Consider the following 23,415-nt stretch of genomic DNA (forward strand, 5'->3'; position numbering starts at 1 on the left):
AGGCAAGGTGGATCTGGGGCCTTCTCATATCCTCTGCCCCGCCCCCCACCCCCCACATTGACCCAGAAAATGACTAAATGCCCCGTCCGAGTTTCAAAAGGACAGCAATGAAGGATCACTGAGACTCCCGTTTCACACCGAGCTCCACGTCCCCCCCCCCCCCCTCCCCCATCCCCTCCCCATCCCCCATCCCCAGTCCCCCCTCCCAATCCCCCATCCCCCCTCCCAGAACCCACGCCCCACCCCCCAGCTGATCGTGCCAGAGTCCGGTTTTGAGAGACGATCTGAAGTGCACAGTTATCCCTCTGGCCAGGCCATGATGATGCACAGTCCACGGGCAGCGATGGCCTTGTGATCTCCGTGCCTGAGGTGTCGTGCGCACAACTTCAGCGATGAGCGGAGGAAAGGACTGCAAGGGAGGGCAGGGGGTGGGGCCACCTGCTGCCCAGGTGCCGATTGGCTGGCAGCGCAGACTGCACCTCAGTGGAGTGGTCTATATAAGGTATGAACTTACTTAGCGTTTTATTTGTATTATTTGAAATTCTTGTATTGTACATCCATTATTTTAATTCTGAATCACAAAAATAAATTTTTTTCATTGTCCAGACTGCCTTCCACACAAGATAAAAACAAAAAACAACGTTTGGTCAGATCAGTACAACACTGGTCACCTACAAACATCTTCACTGATTATGGTGCACAATCGCACCTTTGATTATGTTTAAGTGCTTCTGTCAGGAGAGGGATTGAAACTGCAGCTTTCATAAGCTTGAGAGGCAGCAGGAGGCTGGATGTGCTAGCAACTGTGCAGGCTACCAAACAGGGGGTCAGTCAGGATTTTGCAGCACTGTAGGAAAACGCAAATTCAAGCAGAAATGAATCCTTTGATGATGACTGCAGTACAGTTTACTTATAAGAGACAAGAGTGTCTCACAATGAAATGCACCCCGGTCTTCTCCATGTGAGAATCATGACTCACCAAGAGCTTGCATCATCTGTCGGTGACTCATCCACATGCAATTGATGCATAGCGCATACTTGATCTCTGGCCTATTTATTATTTTTCATTCTTGGAACCTTTCAGTATAGTATTCTTTTCTGTTTTTAGATTTATAATCAAACAATGCACATTTGAATATATTTTTATAACTTATTTTCAGGTTTTATAAGGGAATATTTGTATAGATTTTAGTTTCACTGTGTACAAATTACAGCACTTTTATATACACTCAGTTACCACTTTATTAGGTACACCTTTCTAGTACTGGGAAGGACCTCCCTTTGCCCCCAGAACAGATGGAATTATTCATGGCTTGGATTCAACAAGGTGCTGGAAACGTGATTCTGTTCACATATCATCATGCAGTTGCTGCAGTTTTGTCGACTGCTGCAAATCTCCTGTTCCACCACCTCCTAAAGGTGCTGTAGATTACCATTGTGAAGGCTGTTATTGTAAGACTTTACTCTTGATTTTGAATGTTGAACTGTCTGTCTGTTTTTCGTTTTTATTATGCGTCTGTCTTTTACTTACCAGTTGCATTTCATCCTGAAGAGTTTGCCCTTTCTTACCCTTTTCTGTAAAGGGAGAAAAGTCTCTCTTATGCAGGACTGTAGCAAGTCTCCCAGAAAAACATTTAAAAATGGGAATGGGTCAAAATGGAATGGGTCTTTTTGCATAAAGTTTGGGGTACTGACACATTCGACCAAGGTTTTTAAAAACTGTCGGAAACCCTCCTGGTGTTTTTGTCCTGTGGTTAGCACAGTTGCCTCTGAGCAAGAAGGTCCCAGGTTTGAATCTGTACAGGGCCCTTTCTGCGTAGTTTGCATGTTCTCCAAGTTCCAGTGTTGATTTCCTCCATGAAGGTCTCTGTGCTTGCCAGCTACTGCGATGTTGCTTGGACCCCGTCAATTGCTGCTTGCAGCTATATTTTAGGTGTTGTTTTTATTTCATTAGCCATGGTTCCCTTGTTTCCCCTTGATTCCTGTAGTCCCAGTGGCTCTGTGCTGTCCTGCCTGGAACAGGTAAAGGCCTACCTGTTGACAGACGGGACCTGCAAGTGTGGCCTAGAATGTCCCCTCATCCTGCACAAGGTGAGTTGATGCCATGCCTGTGTGGAATACCTGAAATATAACAAATCATTATTTATACCGCCTCAAACCAAATGTATATTCTCCACTTTCGTTTACATTTGAGAGCCATTCTGTAGTTTTGGAAAATGCAATTCTCTCTTCTAAGCAGCCATTTCCTATGCTCACTAAGCCTTATTTATTTTCTTCTTGTCTTGTTTTGTATGATCACAAAAGAAGTAGTCCCTTTCATTAAAATGAGGGTAAGATTCATAATGCAAATTATGATTTCTGAGGGGCACAAGCAACCACCCCACTGCTGAAACTGACTGGGCGAACACCGTGTTCCGGCAGGTGTTTAATTTCAACCCCAGGGCTGCAGTCAGGCAGAGGACGGCAGAGGACATGAAGGCCGATGAAGACGTCACAAAGCTTTGCAACCACAAGAGGAAGATCATTGCCGTGGCTGCCCTGCACAAGAGTATGGCATCACCACAACCTTCTCTCGTTCTCTCCTGTCCTGGGGGTTACACAAGTATGTATGGTGTGGGTGGGGGCACAGGTCGAGATTTCAGGAGTTCGGAATTTACCTGTATATTCAGTAGGAATTCTTAAAAATACAGGATAGCTAATTAGTATGGGAATTGGACATTGGACAATTCAGACATGTTGCCCACCAATAATTTGAAAACATTGCCACGCAAGTGTGCTGGCCATGTCTAATGTTTTTTTAATGTAGCTTATATTTGATTGTTTTTGTAATTCCGGCTTGGGCATGGCATTGTGGGAAATGCAGTTAATTAATGGTGACACCTGCTCTGCGTTTCAGGTGCCACACCAATGGTCCCCTCGCGGTCTGCGACTCCTCGAGCAATAAAGACTAGATCGCCAGAGGGACTACCTAGCTGCGTGCCCCCGGACTGCAAGCACCCTTTCCGTACGGTGCCGGCGGCCCAGCGGCACTGCCAGGCAGAGCAGAGTGCGGCCCAGCAGCAGGAGCTGTACGGTGGCTACACTCGAGCCCGTCTGGGCAGCGGGGAGCATGGACACAAGTCCCTGTATCGAGGTGGGGCTGCCGTCATGCTCAGCCCAAACTCCTACGGGGACGGCTCCCTGTCCCCCAGGACTGACCCCCTCGGGAGCCCAGACCCCTTCGCACGTGGCAACCCTGGTTTCCATGGTACCGGCAGCCCCCTCCATGGCAACGGGCGGATGCCCCTGTCGCCGCCGGGGGTGTTGCTCCACGGTTCGGCGTCCTGCGCCATGGCCGGCAGGACTAACGTGCCTCTCTCCCCCACCATCGCGGCCAAAAGCCCCGTCATGAAGAAGCCTGCATGCGGTTTCCCCACCGGGGTGGACCTGCCCAGAGCCATGTTCCACCACCACAAGCCCCCCCAGCACCCAGCACCCCCTCCACCCCCTTCCTGTGCCCTCCTGAAAAAGCTGTCCTCTGAGAAGGACCCGCTGGGCATCCTGGACCCCATCCCCAGCAAGATGGTCAGCCAGAACCCCATCCCAAACCAGTCCAACTTCCAGCCCAATGCCCACTCTCAGGTACCAATGATGAATGTAGTCATCCCCCCAACCATTGTACCCCTGCCCAGCAACCTGCCCCTGCCTACAGTTAAGACAGGGGGTCATGGGGGTCACGTGCGGGCCCAGCATTCTGCCTCTGTGTCCATCTCCCCTTCCCCAGTCACCTCCCCCTCGCATCTGACCTGTTCAGGCATGGTGAGAGTGGAGGCTTCACCCCAGCGCTCCCGCTCCTCCTCCACCTCCTCCGACCACGGGAGCTTTGTCATGCCAACGGGGCTCCAGAAGGTCCCACCCAGGTCTCCTCGGTCCTCCATGGGGTCCCCACACCCCTCCTTGCCTTCCAGCCCCTCCACAAAGTCTGACCCTCTGCACCAGTACAAGGACGTCCCTAGCCAGCTACTTGTGGGGGTTAACAGCTCCAAGTTCCCCCCTGGCTCAGCGTCTGGGACCAGGCCCCAGAAGGGCCAGTCTCCGGGGCTGCTGGGAATGCCCCTCAACCAGATCCTGAACCGCCACAATGCCACCTCCTTCCCAGCAAGCAGCTTACTGTCCGCGGCGGCCAAAGCACAGCTAGCCAATCAAAAGCTGACCGGCGGGGGCAGTGGCGGTGGTGGTTGTGGTGGAGGAGGAAATAGTGTGAATAGTGTTAACAGCAGTAACGCCGTCTGTGTGGGCGCGCCGGATGGGCACAGCACTTTACACCCCCCCGTTTTAAACCCCCCCATGTTTCCGCCTAATCCCGAGGTCCAGAGCGGGAGAGCCGCCCTGCGGGACAAGCTCATGGCCCAGCAGCGGGACCCGCTCCGCAAGCGCAAGCAGCTCAACGGCCCCGGCGGCAATGGCCCCGGCGGCAACGGCCCCAGCGGCAACGGCCCCAGCAACGGCAACAGCTCCATCTTCAGCATGCTGAAGTCCCACATTGCCGGCCCCCGACCCCCAGGCCCCAGGGAGGGGCTGAGGACAAACACTCCAAACAACTCCATGGCCCAGCTGCTGCAGTCCATGAGTGGCCACAGCTTGCACGCAGAGGGGAACCCTGTCACGGCCTGCATGGGGCTCAACCCAGGCCTGCTGCAGTTTGGGGAGGGGGCTCAGCATGTGCTCCATGGCCAGGGGGAGGCGCACAGCGGGGGCCACATCTCCCGACATCCGTTCTCAGGGATGGGGAGCCAGATGCCGGTCACCACCAGGGGGAACAACAGGCCCCTTGGGCCGGCCTCTCTCGGGAATCCCCCATCGGGCCCCCCCAACCCCCATGCGCAACGGCTCACTCACCACCACCATGAACCCCAGGGCTGCCGCTACATCCTGGGGCAGCCCAACATGGCTTCCCCCCTGCGCAACATGGCGTCGCCTCTGCCCAACATGGCTTCCCCCCTGCCAAACATGGCTTCCCCCCTGCCCAACATGGCTTCCCCACTGCCCAACATGGCTTCCCCACTGCCCAACATGGCTTCCCCACTGCCCAACATGGCTTCCCCTCTGCCCAACATGGCTTCCCCCCTACCCAATATGGCGTCACCTCAGCCCAGCTGCAATGATGGACGCTGCTCTCAAGCTGTCCTGGAGTCAGGTGAGCTGCTATCACAGTGATGTGCTGCTAGCAGCGATAGGTTCAGGATTAGCTCACTGAATTTCTGCTTCTTTCGAGTATTCACAGCAGTTCACACTCAGTTTTTTTATACACTTATATTTAAATTACAGACCCTATTTCCTTTTCATCGTTTCAAGTAAATCTGCCTTCTTTTTTGTCTTTTTAAAAACATTTAACTCACGTTATATGATGCAGGAGGGTTTCACAAAATATTGTGTGCTTATGAGCTGTACTTTCCAGTCTTTATTTGTGAGGTTAGTGAGAGTATGATAAATACTAAGCTGAGTAATCAAAAATGTCACAAGGGTCTATTCATCCGAGTATTTCATTTTCACTGGAGATGTTTATGGGTTTTTTGCCAGAGATAGTTGGAACAATTTTGAGCCAATATTTACATAGGACTCATGTAATCAATTGAGCTATGTTCAGGATGATTGTTAAAACATCGCTGGAATATGGGCACCATTCTCTCAAAGCAATTTAATTTGCTGACTGATGACTCAACATTAGAGACATTTTGCTGACTGATGACAAAAAATGTGAATACAACTGCAACAGTCCTAGATTAAATTACAAAGTACAACACAGGGCTAAACAATTCAGACAGATGAAACAAGTGGCAATAGATCAGGGTACTCCCGCGGATGAGTCAAGGTATAGTGTGAAGAGATGAATGGTAAATGGTTGGGATTCATATTGTGCCTTTATCCAGAGTGCTGTACAATTGATGCTTCATTCACCTATTCGTACACACACTCACGCACCAACAGCGATCAGCTTGTCAGGAGCATTTGGGGGTTAGGTGTCTTGCTCAGGGACACTTCGACATACCCAGGACAGGATCGAACCAGAAACCCTCCAACTGCCAGGCTCTTACCGCCTGAGCCATTGTCACTCAGTCTTGGTAAATAGAAAATGGGCAGGGAGTGAGCAGTTATTAGAGGAGTGGAGAGGTTGTTCCACTGGGGATGTAGGGATGACAAGCTCTGCAGTCGGGACAAGTGAGTCATTCATACAGCTGGCAGGATGTGCAAGTCGTCCTGTGGCAACAGAGTGGTCCAGCTGGTGTTTAGGGTTGAGTTATGTCCTGCACTGTAGGTATGGAGGGGCTGTCTTGTTGGCTGCCTTGTAGGCCAGAGTGAGGACTTTGAATCTGATCCCAGCAGCTAGTAGAGTGACTTTAGCAGGGGCCTGACATGTGAGAACTTTGGATGGTTGAAGACAAGTCGGGCTCTTGCATTCTGGATGAGCTGTAGTGGCTGCATGGTGCAGGCTGGCATACGTGCAAGCTGGGACTTGAAGTTGTCAAGCCTGGATAAAGTTGTTGCTATGGCCTGGATAAGTAGCTGCTCGGAGTATGTGGTCAAATTATCCTGATGTTGTACAGAAGGAATTTATAGGACTGAGATGTTTCTGGTCTTTGAAGTCCAGCTGGTCATCCAGGACCACTTCCAGATTCTTAGCGGCCATTGTAGTACCATCAACTGTGACTTCTTGTAGTAGGGATGTTCTGTACGGGATGAAGAGCAGCTCAGTCTTGTCGAGGTTGAGCTTTAGGTGATGCGTGGCCATCCACAAGAAGATGTCGACCAGGCAGGCAGATATTCTGTCATTGCAGAGGGATGGAAAGAGAGGAAATGTTGAGGATCATCAGCATAATGGTGAAATAAGAAGCCATGTGAAGCAATTACTGAATGAATTATTAAGTATGAATGGAAAACAGCGAAGGGACTCCTGTGAAAAGGGGATGAGGTGCCGCGACGGACCCCCTCCAGGTGACCTGCCAGGCAGGAAGCAAACTGAGAGGACAGTCCCAGAACTGCCCATCTCAACCAAATGCTGCAGACAAGTCAAGGACAGGACAGAAGAGAAGGATGAGGTTCTTGCACTGGCAAGTGCCTCAGTCAAAACCAAGAGAGCAGTCTCTGTTGAGTGCCCAGATCGGAAACCGGACGGGTGAGGGTCGAGCAGGTTGTGCTTTAGGAGAAAGTATGAAAGTACAGCATTTTCCAGAACTTTGGACAGTGATGATACTGATAGTTCCTAACATAAGAGGGGTCTAAGGTTGGTTACTTAAGGAGTGGGGTAACACGAGGCATCCTAAAGTCATGGGGAACATTCCTCTGCCAACGGAACCGTTAATGATGGAGGCCCGATAAGGAAGGAGCTCTCCGGATACAGACTGGAGGAGAGCTGAGCTCTGGGATGGGGTCAAGTGGATAGGTGCTTATGCAATGGTTTGTGATGAGGGTTCCAGCATCTTGAAGGAGGTCAGTAGAGCAATGGGTGTGCTTTGGGGTGAAGATGCATCACTGGATGAGTGAATGAGTTCCAGATACCACCTGCCCTTCAAAGTGGGCCAGGAAGTTGTCTGCAGAGAGGGTAGAGTGAGAAGGGGGGAGGAGGGGGGATGAGGAGGGAAGAGATAGTGGTGAAGGGTTTATGTGGTTTATATTTTTACAATCTAGCCAAATAAAATGGAGTGGACAGTTTGCTCCCTTTTGTATTTTGTCTTTATTCAGACAGTGATATTCAGACAGGGAGAGTAGCATATAGAGAAGAGATCTCTGAAGGTCAGATGATTCCATAGCTGAGGATCGAACTCCCACCTGCGTAGGGGAGCTTGGATGTGGCTGTACAGTAGGTCGCCCAACAAAGAGATTACACAGGTTTCAGCCATTTTCAAGACCAGAACCATAGAATAGAATAGATAATCTTTATTTTCCCTCCATTGTATTTGTGTTTTATTCTTGCTTTCACAATGCTGGCCAAGTGAAGCCGTGTCAGTGACAGCTTTAGCCTGACATCTAATGCCAAGCATGCTTTGGTTTCTATTTTTGGTTTTATAAGGTGAACAGGGCTGAGAATGACAGAGGGAATGTGCAGTGCAGAAGTTTGTGTTCTCTCTACCGGGGGTCTGGCCATTAACTGTGTACAGAATCAAGCCTTTCATTTGGTTTCATGAAATCCTCTGAATGATAATTCTACCTGAAATTAGTATTTTATGGCAATTTGGTCAATTTGGTGATGTTGGTGCGATTATGTAATTGTGCTGCTGTGACTGTGAAGGGTGGAACGGTGGCCTGTTGTTAAAGGCCTGGCGTCAGCATGGGAAGTGAGCGATGCTAGCAGACGCTCTGGTCTTGTGACTGTGCCCTTTGTGACAACCAACATGAATCATGAGAATTCACATCAGAGGCGTTGGACACTGGATTCAGCCACTCATCTTAAGTATCTGCCTGCCATTCTGACAAATTGGCTATACTTCAAAGTGTTTTTTTAATTGTTTTTTATAAGAGAAGGCGCTGGTCAGTGGGTATTTGTTAGCAGTGGTAATACTGAATAACAGTGTTGATCTGAAAGGCAGCGCAGTGCTAAAGAAAGGGACTTTGTGATGGGTCTTGGTCTCATATCCCAATGTTATGTCCCTCCATTTTCAGTTCTCAGTCACAGACACACAGCATCCAGAAGCATGTTTGCCTATCTACACGTTTATCCTCAGTACACTTTGGTAGCATTAGCAACTGTCCTCTTTGGCCTGTTGTAGGGTCCTCCTATACCTGCATTAGTTGTTATTGTGACATGATTGCATATTAGCACTGCATTATACAATATTCACAAGTAAATGGTAAATGGCAGGCATTTATATAGCGCCTTTATCCAAAGCGCTGTACAATTGATGCTTCTCCATTCACCCATTCATACACACACTCACACACCGACGGCGATTGGCTGCCATGCAAGGCCCTGACCAGCTCGTCAGGAGCATTTGAGGGTTAGGTGTCTTGCTCAGGGACACTTTGACACAGCCCAGGTGGGGGATCGAACCGGCAACCCTCCGACTGCCAGACGACTGCTCTTACTGCCTGAGCCATGTCGCCCCATATGTAGTCTCTCATTTCATGTTTTGTACTTGGTCACATATCCTTTGAATGCCATGACTTCCTGATGTCTGTGACTCATCAACATCATCAGAGTCTGGATATCTTATTTTCATCTTGTCCTACAAGCGATACTAAAACTTTTTGAATTTGAATGGATCTCTATGGGAAGTGGGAGGTGGGACAAGTATGTACATATGTACAGCTGGACACATTTCCTGTGCTTGTATTTAAATTAACTATTGCTTGGGGCAGCATAAAAAGAAAATGATAAGCATCAGTAAGAAACTTGATGTTCTCCTCACAACAGGTGACACCCTCTGTAGTGTCAACAGCCTCAAGCTGGGAAATCTGCAGTCTAACAACAGTAATCAGATGTTCCAGAAGGGGCTCCCAGACCCCCACGCCTTCCCAGGAAACCCCTTTCCCGACGGCTGCTCATCCAGCCCCATGGCTTGCCTTTTTCAAAACTTCCAGGTGAGTCTGGGAAGAGGTACAACTGGTACAATACAGATTTAGGCCTGATTTAGTCACGTTATATTCATATTCATTTTATGCAGTCTGACAATACCCTTGTCAGACTGCATTTTGAGTGTTGTGTGCAGTTCTGGAGATCATGCTACAAGAAAGATATAGAGGCGCTGGAAAGGTTCAAAGAAGGGCAACCAGATTGATTCCATGTATAAAATAATAAATTAATCTCTTCCAAGTTTAGAAAAAGGAGGGTAATTTGATTGAGATCTTTTCCACGCTGGAAGCATGCTATGGCTTAACTTGTGTACTGTGCCTTGCCCCATGAGCAGTGACAATCAATCCAATGAGCTCTAAGCCATTGGTGCATGTTATGCGTGTTTGTTTATCTCCAGAGTCTTAGCTCAGAAGTGCCTTGCTGCAAGAGCATGGTCTGTCAGACTAGGGACAGAAGGAATTATTCCAGGTTGGGTGTTACAGTGTTTGTTCAAGAAGAAGGTGCTTTCAATTCATGTTTTTTTATGTCCTTCAGACTTTTGACTACAAGCTAATGTTTGTCTTTATTTTCTTTATTTAAAAGCAAGCTTAGTTTTTATTGAAAAAATTGTAGTTTTTATGAGAAAAATAGGGGAATTTCTCTAGTCTTTTGTTGATTTGTTTGCAGGTGGGTTTGCCTGAGAGTATTTCAGAACCCAAGGAGCAGATGAGCACTCAGTCCAGGGTGGCCTTGCATCCTGGGTCAGCAGGAATGGCGGGAATGGCATCCCTGCCGGAATTGCAGCCCCAGGGCCTCGGCCTGTGTGTGGGGCCCAACAGACTCGAGGGCCTCCCGGGTGGTGGGGGCGAATCAGTGGATGCCATATACAGAGCCGTGGTGGACCCCGGCAGTAAAGGTGCACATGTGGTGATCAGCAGCACACAGCCCAGCCCCGTCCCGGCGCTGAGTGCCATGAGTGCCTTCACCGCCTCCATTGGGGAAGCCATGAACCCCCCCCATGCCATCCATGGTCACCAGGACAACCAGCTGCAGCCCCGCCCCCAAGGAGGTCAACTCCGCCCTCATCAAGGACAACCCCGCCCCCATCAAGGACAACCTCGCCTCCATATTAGCCAACCACGCCCCCAACTAGGTCAGCCACACCCACAGGTAGATCGACCACGACCCCATCTAGGCCAGCCACACCCCCGGGTAGATCAGCCCCGCCCCCATCTAGGCCAGGCCCACCCCCAGGCAGGTCAGCCCCTCCCCCACATAGGCCAGCCCTGCAAGAACTCGGAGCAGGGCTCATGCACCCCTGAGGGCGGGGGGGAAGCCCACGAATTCTTCAGGTCCCCCGGTCGCGGAACCCCCCGAAGACAGTGGGATGAGGTGGGGCCAGGAGCAGGGGCAGGGCCCAGGATGGATGGCCACGCCCCATGGCGAGGAGTGGAGGAGTTTTTGGAGTGCTCCACCCCAGTCCAGAGCAGCCCATGCACGGAGAGGCCCAACAGCCTGGGCCCCGCCTCAGGGTCCCCCCAGGAACACAAACACCTGCCCCCAACGCTTCGGCCGGGAGACAAGGTCTTCCTGGAAGAGGGCTACCCCTTCAACAACTGCAAGCGGCCTGCGCCCAACTTCAAGGAGCGGCTGGAGCAGACGGTCGAGCACTGTGCCCACATGAACGGCGGGGCCCACCAACACCTGAGGTGCGTCCAAGACCTCGAACATTCAACTATATTTGCAGCTAACAGTTACTGTTGAACGATTTTAAATTAACATTCCATTTAGTTTGCCACCAAAGCCCTTTTTAATACAAATGGATGTGACTTAGGTCTATCCATGCCAGCTAGCTGATTTATTGCTTATCTGTGACTTATTTTTTAAAGGTAAGAACTAATGTTACATTGTTACCCTTTCATACTGTTCGCTAATGTTAGCTAACATTTATGGCAAACAGAAAAAAGTTTGAATATGTTACAGAAAATGATGTAATATTAGCTAACCATCTTGAATGCTCGTCTGGGCAGGGGCTACGGAGACGTCCTGGGCCCCCCCCGGCAGGAGCTGATGGCAGAGGACCAGTCTCCTGGCTCTTCCACCAGCCTGGAGGGCCCCTTGGTGAGAGACTACATCCACTACAACGGGCACTACAATGGGCACTACAACGGCTGTGCGCCTAGCCCCTCCGACACCAAGAGCCTGAGCAGCGAGGAAGACCTCCGGCACCCGGACTCGCCTTCCTCCAATGAGCTGCTCCACTACCGGCCCCAGGCCTTCAACATGGGGGACCTGGTCTGGGGCCAGCTCAAGGGCTTTCCCCCCTGGCCAGTCAAGCTGATGAGTGAGGACCAGGTGCACCACCCCGGCATGCAGAACAGCCAAGCAGACAAGGTGAGTCACACCTTCTCAAGGCCTGTCCACACCATTACATTTTATTTAGCAGACACTTTTATTCAAAGTGACCTACCTAAAGCAAAACACTGCAAAACAACCTTAACAGGTCAGACAAGGTACAATTAATATACTATAATTGGATGTAAGGCCATGAACATAAGTCCAGTACACAGGGTAGATAGGCCAAGTCTGTAACTACCATGGAGTCAAGATACAGCATGCATAGATAAGTCTTCAGGCTGTGGCAGAAAATGGGCAGTTCTTATGGGAGAGTGAGCAGTTCTTATGGGAATGGGGAGATTGTTTCGTCACTGGGGAGTTACAATTCAGCTCACATCAATTTCATTTATATAGCTCTCTTCATAGACGACTGTCACAAAGACGCTTTACATAGTAACAGAAGTAAATAAAATCTATCAGCCCTAAGCCCCAAATAGCATGTAAGGTAAATAATTCCCTTATGGGGGGAAAAACCAGTGTAGCAGTGTCGAGAAAAGAGCTCCCCGATGGGAAGAAATCTCGGGAAGAACCCAGCTATCAGGGCATGCCCATCCTCTGCTGGTCTAGAAGTCCAGCAGGGTGGAGAAGCTCTGTGGTCTGGACAAGCGAGAGCCATTCACGCAACTGGCAAGATGAGCAAGTCGGCCTGTGTCAGCAGAGCGGAGTGGTCGAGCTGTTGTGCAGTGCTGAATTATGTCCTTGTTGTCTGCATCATAGGCCATAGTCAGGACATTGAATCTGATCCCGGCAGCAACTGGTAACCGGTAGAGTGACTTTAGTAGGGGCGTGACTTGTGAACTTTGGAAGGTTGAAGACGAGTGAGGCTGCCGCGTTCTGGATGAGAGAACTAGGGCTGACACGATATAGCGTATATATTTATCATCATCGGGATATGAACATGAGAGATAAACACATCGCAAAAGAAAAAAAAAATCTTTAAATAAACTGTAAGCCCTTTTGACATGAAAATCGATAGCTAGCTATGTTTGAACTGGTGACGAACAAGTTTTGCGAAGGAGAAGTTGCTACGTTAAAAAAATCAACCATGCTACATGCAAATGAATCAGTATGATAAACAACACAATATGCAAATGAGGCTAAGTCGGCCATGTTTCTCATACTTGGTGTGGTTCAAGACATGGCTTTAACATACAACTATGCCATAAAAAAAACATGGCTGCCACATGCGACTGAATATTCTGCATTATCGGTCATTTTTAAATATGCAAAAACAATGTTTAAAAAACTTACAAGAAGAAAAAGTTCTTACGTTAAAAAAAAAACAGTGCTACATGCAAATGAATTATCATGTATAAGAAAGTATGCAAATGAGGCTAAGTCGGTCATAGTTATGCTAATTCTCAAACTTGGTGTGCTTCAAGACTGGGTTATGACAAGTTTAAACATGATCAGATAAACAACATGTCTGCCTCAAATGAAACTGATGAAAATACAATTTAACCAGGTTCAGCATGTTAGGATGGTTTATGGTGGCATTTTCAGTAGGGAAGTCGTTCAAGACCCTATTACTCTCCTTATTCTGACCGTGGTAATGAATTAATACATCCATCAATGTGCTGAGAAACATGCTGAAATGTGATTTATTGCAACCAGGTGTGAATGAATCCAATCAGGTACTCTGCCTTATAGAATGTTTTCACAGATTGACGTGGTAACGTCAATTTGTTGTTGTTGGGTTTTTTTTATATCAAGGCATCAGGTATAAAAGAAACTTGATAAACCTATAAAAATTCAAGAGAAGTCCATTTGAAGGAATCTTGCAATTTAATTCGAGCATTATGGTGCTCATTTACAATACAATACCTGTTTCATGCCCTGTTCAGTTGAGCGTTCAGTCTGTAGCTCTGAGGTTCTACTGTGTATGTTGGCACATCACAATGACAGTTTTTACATTAACTACAGGTCCTCAGACTTTCTTCATCATGTTGTTTAAGCAAATGAAGCAAGAGTGAAAATGAATCCTTTATGAAGTGTGACATGAGGATGCTGCAGTGGTCTGAGTCATTGGCAGGCTCATTCTGCACTCGCTCTCCTCATCGAACTGCACTCAGCCCTGCACACTGATACACTGTGATTATGTGATGATGTCAGTATAATATGGAAACATGCAGGATTCTGGGTAATGTAGTTTGGTTTTCACACATTTGCGCAGGTGGAGCCCGAGAGGTTAAAAACACTAAGCCAGGACCTGGAGGCACTCAGAGCTACCAAGCGCAATAGAAAGTAAGTCCTGACTATGTCTGACTGTATGTATTTATGTCTATGACTACTGTCTGATTATGATTCATGGTTTGAGATTCATATGCCTGGCAAATGATTTGACTTGCCCATGGTCTGCTGTACTTTACTTCTCTTTGATATGACATCCCTTTTATCCTTTTTTATGGTTTCTCTGAATTCATTGTCAAAATATGCTTATATGTTATATATTCCCGAGTCATATGTGTAGATCAGATTGCACTCTGGCGTATTTGTGGATGCCTAGTTCATGCAATCTGGTCCAGAATTATTGAGTATCAAAAATAGGTTGTACGGAATGAACAGCGCTGGTAATGAACAACATTATATCTTCAAAAAATGGGAAAATGATATACAGTATGAGGGTTCATTCCAGAATTGGCGAACAATGCTATATACATGAATGATAAATCATCAGTGCTTCGACATTTTGGCAAACATAATCTATGGATATTGAAGCTCTCGGGTTGTCATATTGAGAAAGCATATTGCTTTTTGGATCCATCAGTTAGACATATTAATGCCAAAACAACTTAATTATGAGTTCTCATTGGCTTGTTTTATCTGAATCTTGCTTGTTACTGGTTTCTTGGATGTGATTTTGAACCATGTTATTGAACCTGTTCTGCCAGGAGAACATTATATTATGGATGACACCTGCATTTTGGTTTGTTACTTTTGGCACGCTGAAGAATGGCGTTTTACTCAAAATGTTTTCCAAAAAATATTCATGGTAGGTGTGTAAGGTGGAGAAGGAGAAGAAGATGATGTAAGAGACTGATAAACTCAGACATAAAATCAATAAACTTCAGGGGCTGTATGTATAAAGCCGCTCAGAATTACTCCTAAGGATGGTCTCAAACTTTGATTTAAAAAGTTTGAGTTAAAAATTCTCACCAAAAAGTAAGCTTTGCAGAACAGCAAAATACATTTTTTAAGCAAAGCGTAAGCAGCATCCTTAGGTGGAAATCTCAGTCTAATACACAGCACACTCAGGTGCCATAATGTGGAACTACAATGATGGCGCCCAGGAATGAGCCAATAGCAAGCCTTCATAGAAAAGTATTAAAGTATTAAAACAAGAATGTCATAAGATGTGAATTCAGCCCCACATTAATTAGCAAAAAAAAAAATGTGTGGCAAGATATCTTGCAAGCTATTAATTCTTCCTTAAACAAACTCCATGTGAGGAGAGATGGTACATAGCCTACTTTCCACAGCAGGAAAATGGGAGATTTCAAATGATAATCTCAGAGCCACAGGACAGTCCGATAGGCATCTCATGACTGAAATGTATACTCAGACCTTTGGCTGTATTTGGCTCTGTGTCTAACCTACTGTATAGGTGGAGCCCCCCAACAATTCAGTCTCATCATACGTGTCCAATACGTCCTTTCTTGTTGAAAAGGTGCGCCATCTTTGTCTCTGTGCACGCACCACACCCATCTGCTGGCAACTCCAAACCAAGTAACAGACACCTTCCGAGCTAAGACCATTCTCGAGACAATCATTTTTATGCAATGCACTGTTTCTTACTCCTACAACACATTTAACACCTAAGATTTACTCTGAGCCGCTTTTTACATACTGGCCCAGATGAAGGTTTGTTTTGGCCTAATTTGTAAAATCATATTTCATGGGTGCACTTTGGGTTATTTATTTTTTTATCACTGTGTGCAGTATATCTAGAAGGGAAGAAACACTACTCCAAATGCATGCTTTGCAAATTAATTTTTTTTTTATTCAGAATAAGTTACTAGGAAGTAACTGTCATCCCAGATTATCTTACTTTTGAAGGTGGAGAGTTCATCATTGACTGATATTATGAAGTCCCTCAATTTAATGTCCTTTTTTGCAGAGGTGGGAAGTTAAATAATCACTTAGAAGCTGCTATACACCAGGCAATGAGTGATCTGGACAAGATGTCGGGCAGTGTGAGTACCTGATTTTACCTTTTAAACATGTTTACATACTGTTCAGTCAAATTTTGTGTATTTTCGCACCATTTCTTTTCCATCCACAATATACTTCCCACCCTTCAAAAATTCCCCCAAAAGATTTTAATCTTTTTCACTTGTGTCTACGTCATCTCATGGGAGCTAATGTTGCACTAACTTCCATTTCAGCTTGTCTTTATAATAACACTTTTTTTGGCTCTTCTACATTTAAAGAAAGAACTCCTCATGTAGAATTTGACCTGGCATTACATTAGCCATTTTCCCAGACCTGCATCTTGCCAATTCATAAGAACACATACTCTTGAAGTGCAGGAATGGCATTCAACCCCAAACCACCTGGTTACTTTTGTGCCCACCCTTTCCATCAGACAGTACTGCGCGGTCCACAATACTGTGGCACAAACGTCTCTTTTTTCTGTCTCTTCCTGTCTCTCGTGCAGTGGAGTTAGGGGGAATCCTTCTTTCCCCCTCCCCCAGGGGAAACCCAGCACCCCTGCACCCCCCCCCCCCCCCCCTACTCTCTGCTCATCAAAGCTGCGCCTCAGGGCATGTCTAAAGATGCCATTTGGAGGATTACATGAACAGACTGTTGCAGAGCAGCCTCACCAGACCTTCATTTCAGTTATAAAATGGCTGCTGCTGTTAAACGCATCTTTGGGGGGGAGGGCACATGGTCTGGGAGAGGTAGTTGGCCTTGAGCTGAGAGGTGGAGTACTCCAACTCCAAGTGTAACAGGCGATTAACACAACGATTCTCAACGAAGTCCAACACCTAATTTCCTCACAAATACATCATGCTTACGATCAAGAGACTTGCGGTTGTCCAAGACTACGAAGGCACAGGGGTGCTTTGTGGCAATACGGTCTCTTGAATGGTGTGATGCTGTCTCTCAGTACTGTACTCCCAGTGCCCACCTGAAGAACATCACTGGCCCCCTGAAGAACATCACTTTGCCTACCAGGCAAATGGGTCAGTGGAGAATGCCGTCAACATGGGACTGGACCACATCTTGCACCACCTTGACAGCCTATGCAAGGATCCTATTCGTGGACTTAAGCTTGGCATTTAAAACCATTGTTGCTGAACTCCACATTTGACCCAGCTCTCCGTGCCAGCCCACACCTGTCAGTGGCTCACCTGGGGAAACTCACCTTGGCCAAACGCTCTTCTCCCTGTACGCAAATGACTGTGTCTCCAAAGACCCCACTGTCAAACTCCTGAAATGGTGAATGGTAAATGTCTGCATTTATATAGTGCCTTTATCCAAAGCACTGTACAATTCATGCTTCTCATTCACATATAGACACAGTCACACACTGATGGTGATTAGTAGCCATGCAAGGCACTAACCAACTCGTCAGGAGCATTTGGGGGTTAGGTGTCTTGCTCAGGGACATTTTGACGCACCATTGTCACCCCAATGTTGACACAGTGGTCATCTGACTTATCCAACACACTGATGAGTCTGCTTACAGAAGGGAGGTGGAGCAGCTGGTTTTTCTGGTGCTGTCATAACAACCTGGAGTTTTTTTTTCCATTCTGTGTCAGCCGTGGAGTCCTGGCTTTTGTTGTTACTCAGCACGGAATTGATCGATTAAAGCAGTTAATCACCAGTTAACTCACCTCATCTGGTTTCTTGGGTCCGAATTGGTGGCTGATTAAAAAAATAAAAACCAGCACGCCCTGCAGCTCTCCAGGACCAGGAGTGTGGACCACTGATCTACAATATCTTATGACCTGAAGTGGGAAAGTAGGAGACTGTACCTTTTGAAAAAGGTCCAGCTGAGAATGTTCAAGCTGCCACAGGAGCTGATACTCCAGTTTTACTCTGCCATCCATCAAGTCTGTTTTGTGCACTTCCTTAACTGGCTGGTTTGGTCCCACCACCAGACCGGACATGAGAAGGCTACAGCGGATGGTCAGGACCGCTGAAGGAATCATCAGTGCTCCCCTGCCTGTCAGGCAGGCAGGCAGGCCTCAACCTCTTTAAACCTCTCCCCTCTGGCAGGTGCTGCAGAGCAGTATGTGCCAAAACAACCAGGTTCAAGAATGTTTTTTTTCCCACAAGCCATTTCAATCATGAACTCTTCATACAACTCTCTCTTGTGTACAGTGTTCAAGCCTTGTGTAATACCCTAGTTTATGTGCAATACTCAAGCCAGAGCTGTGAAGCAGGAAGGTATACTATCTAAAGGCTCTATTTTATGCTCTTTTATTTATTGTCTTGTGTGTTTCTTGTTTTGTGTTTTTGTGTGGTACTGGTGGTAACTGTTCTTGAGTCAAATGACTTGTGTGTGTGTGCGCACACACTTGGCCAATAAAGCTTATTCAGATTCTCATTCTGATTATTGTTTTTGTCTCTCTCAGGTTCACCAGATGCTACCAAGAGACAGACAGATCAAGCCTCCCAAAGCCAAGAGGAGGAAGATCTCTAGATAACATTGAATGTGTTGGTCCTCAGACCGGTATCAAGATATAACCTGTGTACATGCTGGTCATCAGTCCAGTAACAAGACAAGACCTGTGTACATGCTGGTCATCTGTCCAGTAACAAGACAAGACCTGTGTACATGCAGAGTCTTACAACCAGATTCTCCACCCTTCCCCCCTCCAGTCCACAGTGCTAGTAGCAAACAGTGGTGCAGTATTTTTCAACCTTCCCCCCCTGTCCCAGGACAGTTGAAGGTGCTGGGTGAAGCCAATCAGAAAACTGTGCAAATGACATTTTGCCATCTGTCTACAGCTTGCGGAATAATTATTTTTTTCAAGAATACTAAAAAAGAAAAAGAAAAAGCCGTGCATATGAGAAAAGACAGTCCAAATATTTCTGATACATTTTCAATATGTATATAAACAATGAATAGAAATGTCATGGTGATATTCAGAAAAGAAATGTAAATATTGTACAATATTGTCATGTACAAGCATACCTAATGCACACTATCTTTTATTGTACAAAACAAAGCAGAAGAAAGTGTACAAATTTCTTTGGTTTTTATTCAGAACATGGTCAATATGACCACCAGTGTAAACCGGATAAATAAAGAGAGATACAGCCTAAAGCTTTTATATGATTACGTTGAAACAAAGCTGTTTGTATTAAACGGCAGGGTAAAAGGCATGATTATGTAAACCGCTGATTATGAGACACTTCACACCCAATAAGTGTTCATTTATGTGTGTCTAAACAGAATGGACTTTACCAGCTGAAAGTACCTCTGGGCTTTTCATGAAACCGGTCAGTGCAACACAGGAACTAGGGAAGCAGGCTACACGCTACATGTTCTTTTCAACAGAAATGCAGTAGCATAGCAACCAGTCTACACACTACATGTTCATGTTCGTGCGGCAAGCATACATTATCATAGCAAGCAGGCTACACACTACATGTTCATTGAAAACACATACAGTAGCATAGCGAGCAGGCTACACACTACATGTTAATTCAACACACATAGCATAGCAAAGAGGCCACACGCTACACGATTTTTTCCCACAATGTTCGTGTGTTACTCAAGAAAAAGAAAAGGCCATGCCATGGAAGAGGCCCGTACTTATACTTCAAAAAGGAAATTCAGTTATTTTTCTTGAATATTTTTGATACAACAAATATCAGATAAGATGTTTACATAAAGGACTTGTTGAGTGTTGGATACCTGCTTTGTTGAAACTTTAGAGGATGTTTAACTCTTAAAGGTAAACTGACTTGTCCATAGCTATGTCCATTTGTAAACGCCTTCTTTTTCATCACACATTAATCAATATTAATCTTTTTGTATCTCTTTAAGATTTAGTATGTTAGCAATTTTGAGCTACAGATTGAAAGGGGACATCGCTAGAAAAAAATGGCTGTTAATATGTATGTGTATTGAAATTAGATAATTTCTTTAATTTATCTACAGGTTCTGACGTCAGCCTGACTGCCCCCTGTCCAATAGACTTTTTCTATTTGAACTCCCAACAAAAAGTAATTCTCAACTCTGATCTCATGATTTATTAATTCTCTACAAAAGCTTCCCTTCAATCGAAACCTAAAATGTTTACCCTTAAACCAAAGTAATATTCTTTTTAAATCTTTGACACTTTCTTAAAATGTTAAATAAAAGGAATAGTTTCATTTTTCACATCATTCTTGCTTATCAAAATGCGCTAATCGAGCCCTATCGGTCGGTTATTGCAAAGATATTGTGTACTGTATGCTGACGTAATAAAAGTCCAAAATGTAGAAATGTACAAACCATAGCAACAGATTTAGGAAACCTCCTTTGTTGTAAACTGCAGTGCAGGGAGGAGCAATGCATTCTGGGCTTTTTGAGTTTTAAATTGGCCTAAGTTTTGTTTTGAAACAAAGAAATAATGATTTTCTTGGTTATTAAAACAAAGGAAAGGCTTTTTACTATGGCTATGAACTGTAGTAACTATAAGGAACAACATTCGATTTTACATTTGCGTTAAAGTTACCCTTTCAACCAAGCCCCTGACGTGAGCTTGTATAATGAATCTGATGGTTCAGTCCTGCAGGACATTATACTTCCATTTTATGATTGGAAAATACAAAGACAAGCTGTACTATGTTCCCTGAGAGGATACAATATTTTAGGTTAATTTATCTTTACCTTTTCAAAGTCTAGTTAAAGCTGCAGAAATAAAAGTAATAAGAATAGCTACTATTGTCATATCACCCTGCTCAAAAGAATCCCTGCTGCCACTGGTTTGGATTTTAATTTGTTTTTAAATTTGTGGCCTTCATTATTTGTTTTTATTGTTTTTTATTATTGCTGTTGGTGTAAATTATTAATGTATTTCATATTTATTTGGAGCTGTATAATTATAATAGTTGGCAATAATACTAATAAGATTTATAAACTCTGGAATGCCTTAGTGTATATATATTTTTCCTTAACAAAATGAACAGCGTATTATTCAGTTAGCCATTAACAAATATAAATATATATTGACTTTATAGATTTTCTTTTTTCAGAAACAACCAATGCTTGCATTTTGTGTTTTTACAGGATTTTTTTGGACTTTGGTCAAATCAGCTTGAGTGCTGATCTTTCGCTCTCTCTCAGGAAGACCGTGTTACTTACTAGACTACAGACTTAGACTTTTATCTGGACGGACTGACTGGCTTAATCTGGAAGCTTCTGTGAAAATAAGATGAAGTAATTTTTAGGGACTTATATAAATAGGATACAGTAATGACAAGAAAGCTTAAGAAGTGATGGGTAACCACGGGGTAAAATGTCTGAGGTGACAAACGGCCATAGTTCAGTACCACAGTACCACAGACCAGGTTGTATGATGGTAATGGAGCCTTCATGGTGAATGTAGAGCCCAGTCTGTCATATGTTTTACTCTCAGGATATCCCCCCCCCCCCCCCCCCATATTACCACAGAAGTAAATATATGCAAAACCTTTCTGTTGGCTGGTGGGCTGTGTACTAAAGGTGAGAGGAGACGTGTGAGCTGCTTGATTATTTCTCAGTCCAGTAATCAAGGTGTTGAAAACAAGCTATCATTCGAAAAACAACTCTTGGAGTCCGAAGCTAAGGGAAAAATGGTTGTGAAGGTCATTGTTAAGTCTAAATAATGGTGTGACTTGCCTATCCATTACAACAAAATGTCTAAATGCGCAAACACTATGGATTGTGCCTAGTTTTCACCTCTTCAATTAATGTGCAGTCAACCAACACCAACTGTTAATTTAAGGTCTCTAAAGAAAATGAATGACAAAAATATCAAGTGCAATCGAGCATAGAGTATATAGTTAAATACAATGTAGTCTGATACTCCTTACTCTCCCCCTCATAAATGGCACTGTCCGATGGCAAGTGCACTGAAAAACAAATCCGTGTCAAGTAAACTCAAATCATCTTATCGGTGGAAGTTACACTTTAGAATAAATATCCCACAATGCACCAAAAGTCCCATGACCATACCCAAGAGGAAGAGACTTCATTTCCATTGGTAAAGTTCATTCTGTCTTATGTGCAATGACATGGAGGCCTGCCACAGTCCTATTTACAAACCGTGTGTAATTTCTGTCATCCTGTTTGTGAATGTTGTCCATTGGTTTGTACCAACTTGTTTACCAGATGAGTATGTCTGCTCAGATTATTGTTTGTTGATTGTGTACTTGTGTGTATGTGTGCGCGTTTATATTTAGGTTTTATTCATCCCTTGGCTTTTTGTTTAACCTCATTTGTTAAAAACTCTTTTTGTTGTTGTCTGTGTCATCCCTCTGCCATATAACTAATTATGGTTATATTTTCTCATCAATATATACTTTACAATACTAGGCTTTGTAAAGTATTCTTGTGCACTTGATTTCATTGGTTGCAGATAGCATTGCGGTGGGTGCTAGATGTAGTCTGTCGGAGTCCATAGTTTCTTTTGTTTTGACTTTCTGTTTAGACATTTATGAGTTTGTGTAAGCAGCAGGTAATGTAAATAGTGTGAGCAGTACAGGTTGTGCAGTGCTGTGACATTTAAACAATGTTACAATTAAAAACTGGTCTCTCATACTTGAAATTTATGTTGTTGAAACATTTTGGTTTTTATCCTTCCTGATATGCATATTTGCAAAGCAGAACACTTACATTTGAATTCCTTTCAGTTCTATTCTGAAAAAATAGATGTTTCACCATACGGCCATCTGGAATCACTTTTCTCCTGTGGAGCTGCAGCTAACTATCCTATGGGATATACAGAACAAAAATATTCAAATTCATTTGTGACAAAAATGCAATTTCCTGAATGTTCTATTTAAGTGTAATGGTCTTGTGATTTGTCTTCAGCACTTAAATGACTGTCACAGCTTTGAAAGGCAAAGGTCTCTCTGCCTGTTGGAAATGGAGAGCAATGTCAGGTAAGTAGTCTTTGACAAACCCTTTCCCTTGGTCATGAAAACATGAGACGATGGTGAGTTGTTTACCTTTAATCCTCTGCAACACTGATCAGCACATGCTGCTTCATACCATAAAAAATGAATTACTTCCCCTTGAAATGCTGAACGAGGCAGCATTTAACAGCATCTTTTGTGTCCTTGCTTTCTAAATGAATGAGCGTATACGGTACGTTAAACTAAGCCTGAAATACCTTTGATTGTCATTTTATATTATGTACTTATCCCTTAATCACTACAGTCCCACACGGTTCTGGGTGGTCTTAAAATGGCCACCAGAGAATACTAAATATTGGGTACTAGAGTACTACAGACAGAACAAAGACAGAATCATCCTATTGGAATGAAGCAATTCACATTTTAGGACT

At 45.0% G+C, this 23,415-nt stretch overlaps 1 protein-coding gene across 2 annotated transcripts; it reads left to right on the forward strand.

Moving 5' to 3' along the window:
• The first annotated feature begins 278 nt into the window (after positions 1 to 278).
• LOC133116895 (methyl-CpG-binding domain protein 5-like) lies at positions 279 to 22,678 on the forward strand. 2 transcript variants are annotated; one of them, XM_061226903.1, is made up of 10 exons: positions 279 to 502; positions 1,989 to 2,091; positions 2,422 to 2,602; positions 2,897 to 5,176; positions 9,389 to 9,555; positions 10,214 to 11,235; positions 11,557 to 11,920; positions 14,097 to 14,167; positions 16,041 to 16,116; positions 18,508 to 22,678. In XM_061226903.1, exons 1-10 carry the CDS (start codon positions 393 to 395, stop codon positions 18,577 to 18,579), a joined length of 4,446 nt encoding a protein of 1,481 aa, XP_061082887.1. In that variant the 5' UTR covers positions 279 to 392; the 3' UTR covers positions 18,580 to 22,678. The 2 variants fall into 2 exon arrangements, with proteins under 2 accessions (XP_061082887.1, XP_061082888.1); XM_061226904.1 differs by having other exon boundaries at positions 2,422 to 2,548.
• Positions 22,679 to 23,415: the final 737 nt, after the last annotated feature.

Source organism: Conger conger, chromosome 17 (genome assembly GCF_963514075.1).
Source record: "Conger conger chromosome 17, fConCon1.1, whole genome shotgun sequence".
In the NCBI taxonomy this organism is placed as follows: Eukaryota; Metazoa; Chordata; class Actinopteri; order Anguilliformes; family Congridae; genus Conger; species Conger conger.

Coding starts and splice junctions, on each gene's coding strand:
- LOC133116895 (XM_061226903.1), top strand. CDS start 393: ATGAGCGGAGGAAAGGACTGCAAGGGAGGGCAGGGGGTGGGGCCACCT. Junction 9,556..10,213: donor GCCTTTTTCAAAACTTCCAG/GTGAGTCTGGGA, acceptor ATTTGTTTGCAG/GTGGGTTTGCCTGAGAGTAT. Junction 11,921..14,096: donor AGAACAGCCAAGCAGACAAG/GTGAGTCACACC, acceptor ACATTTGCGCAG/GTGGAGCCCGAGAGGTTAAA.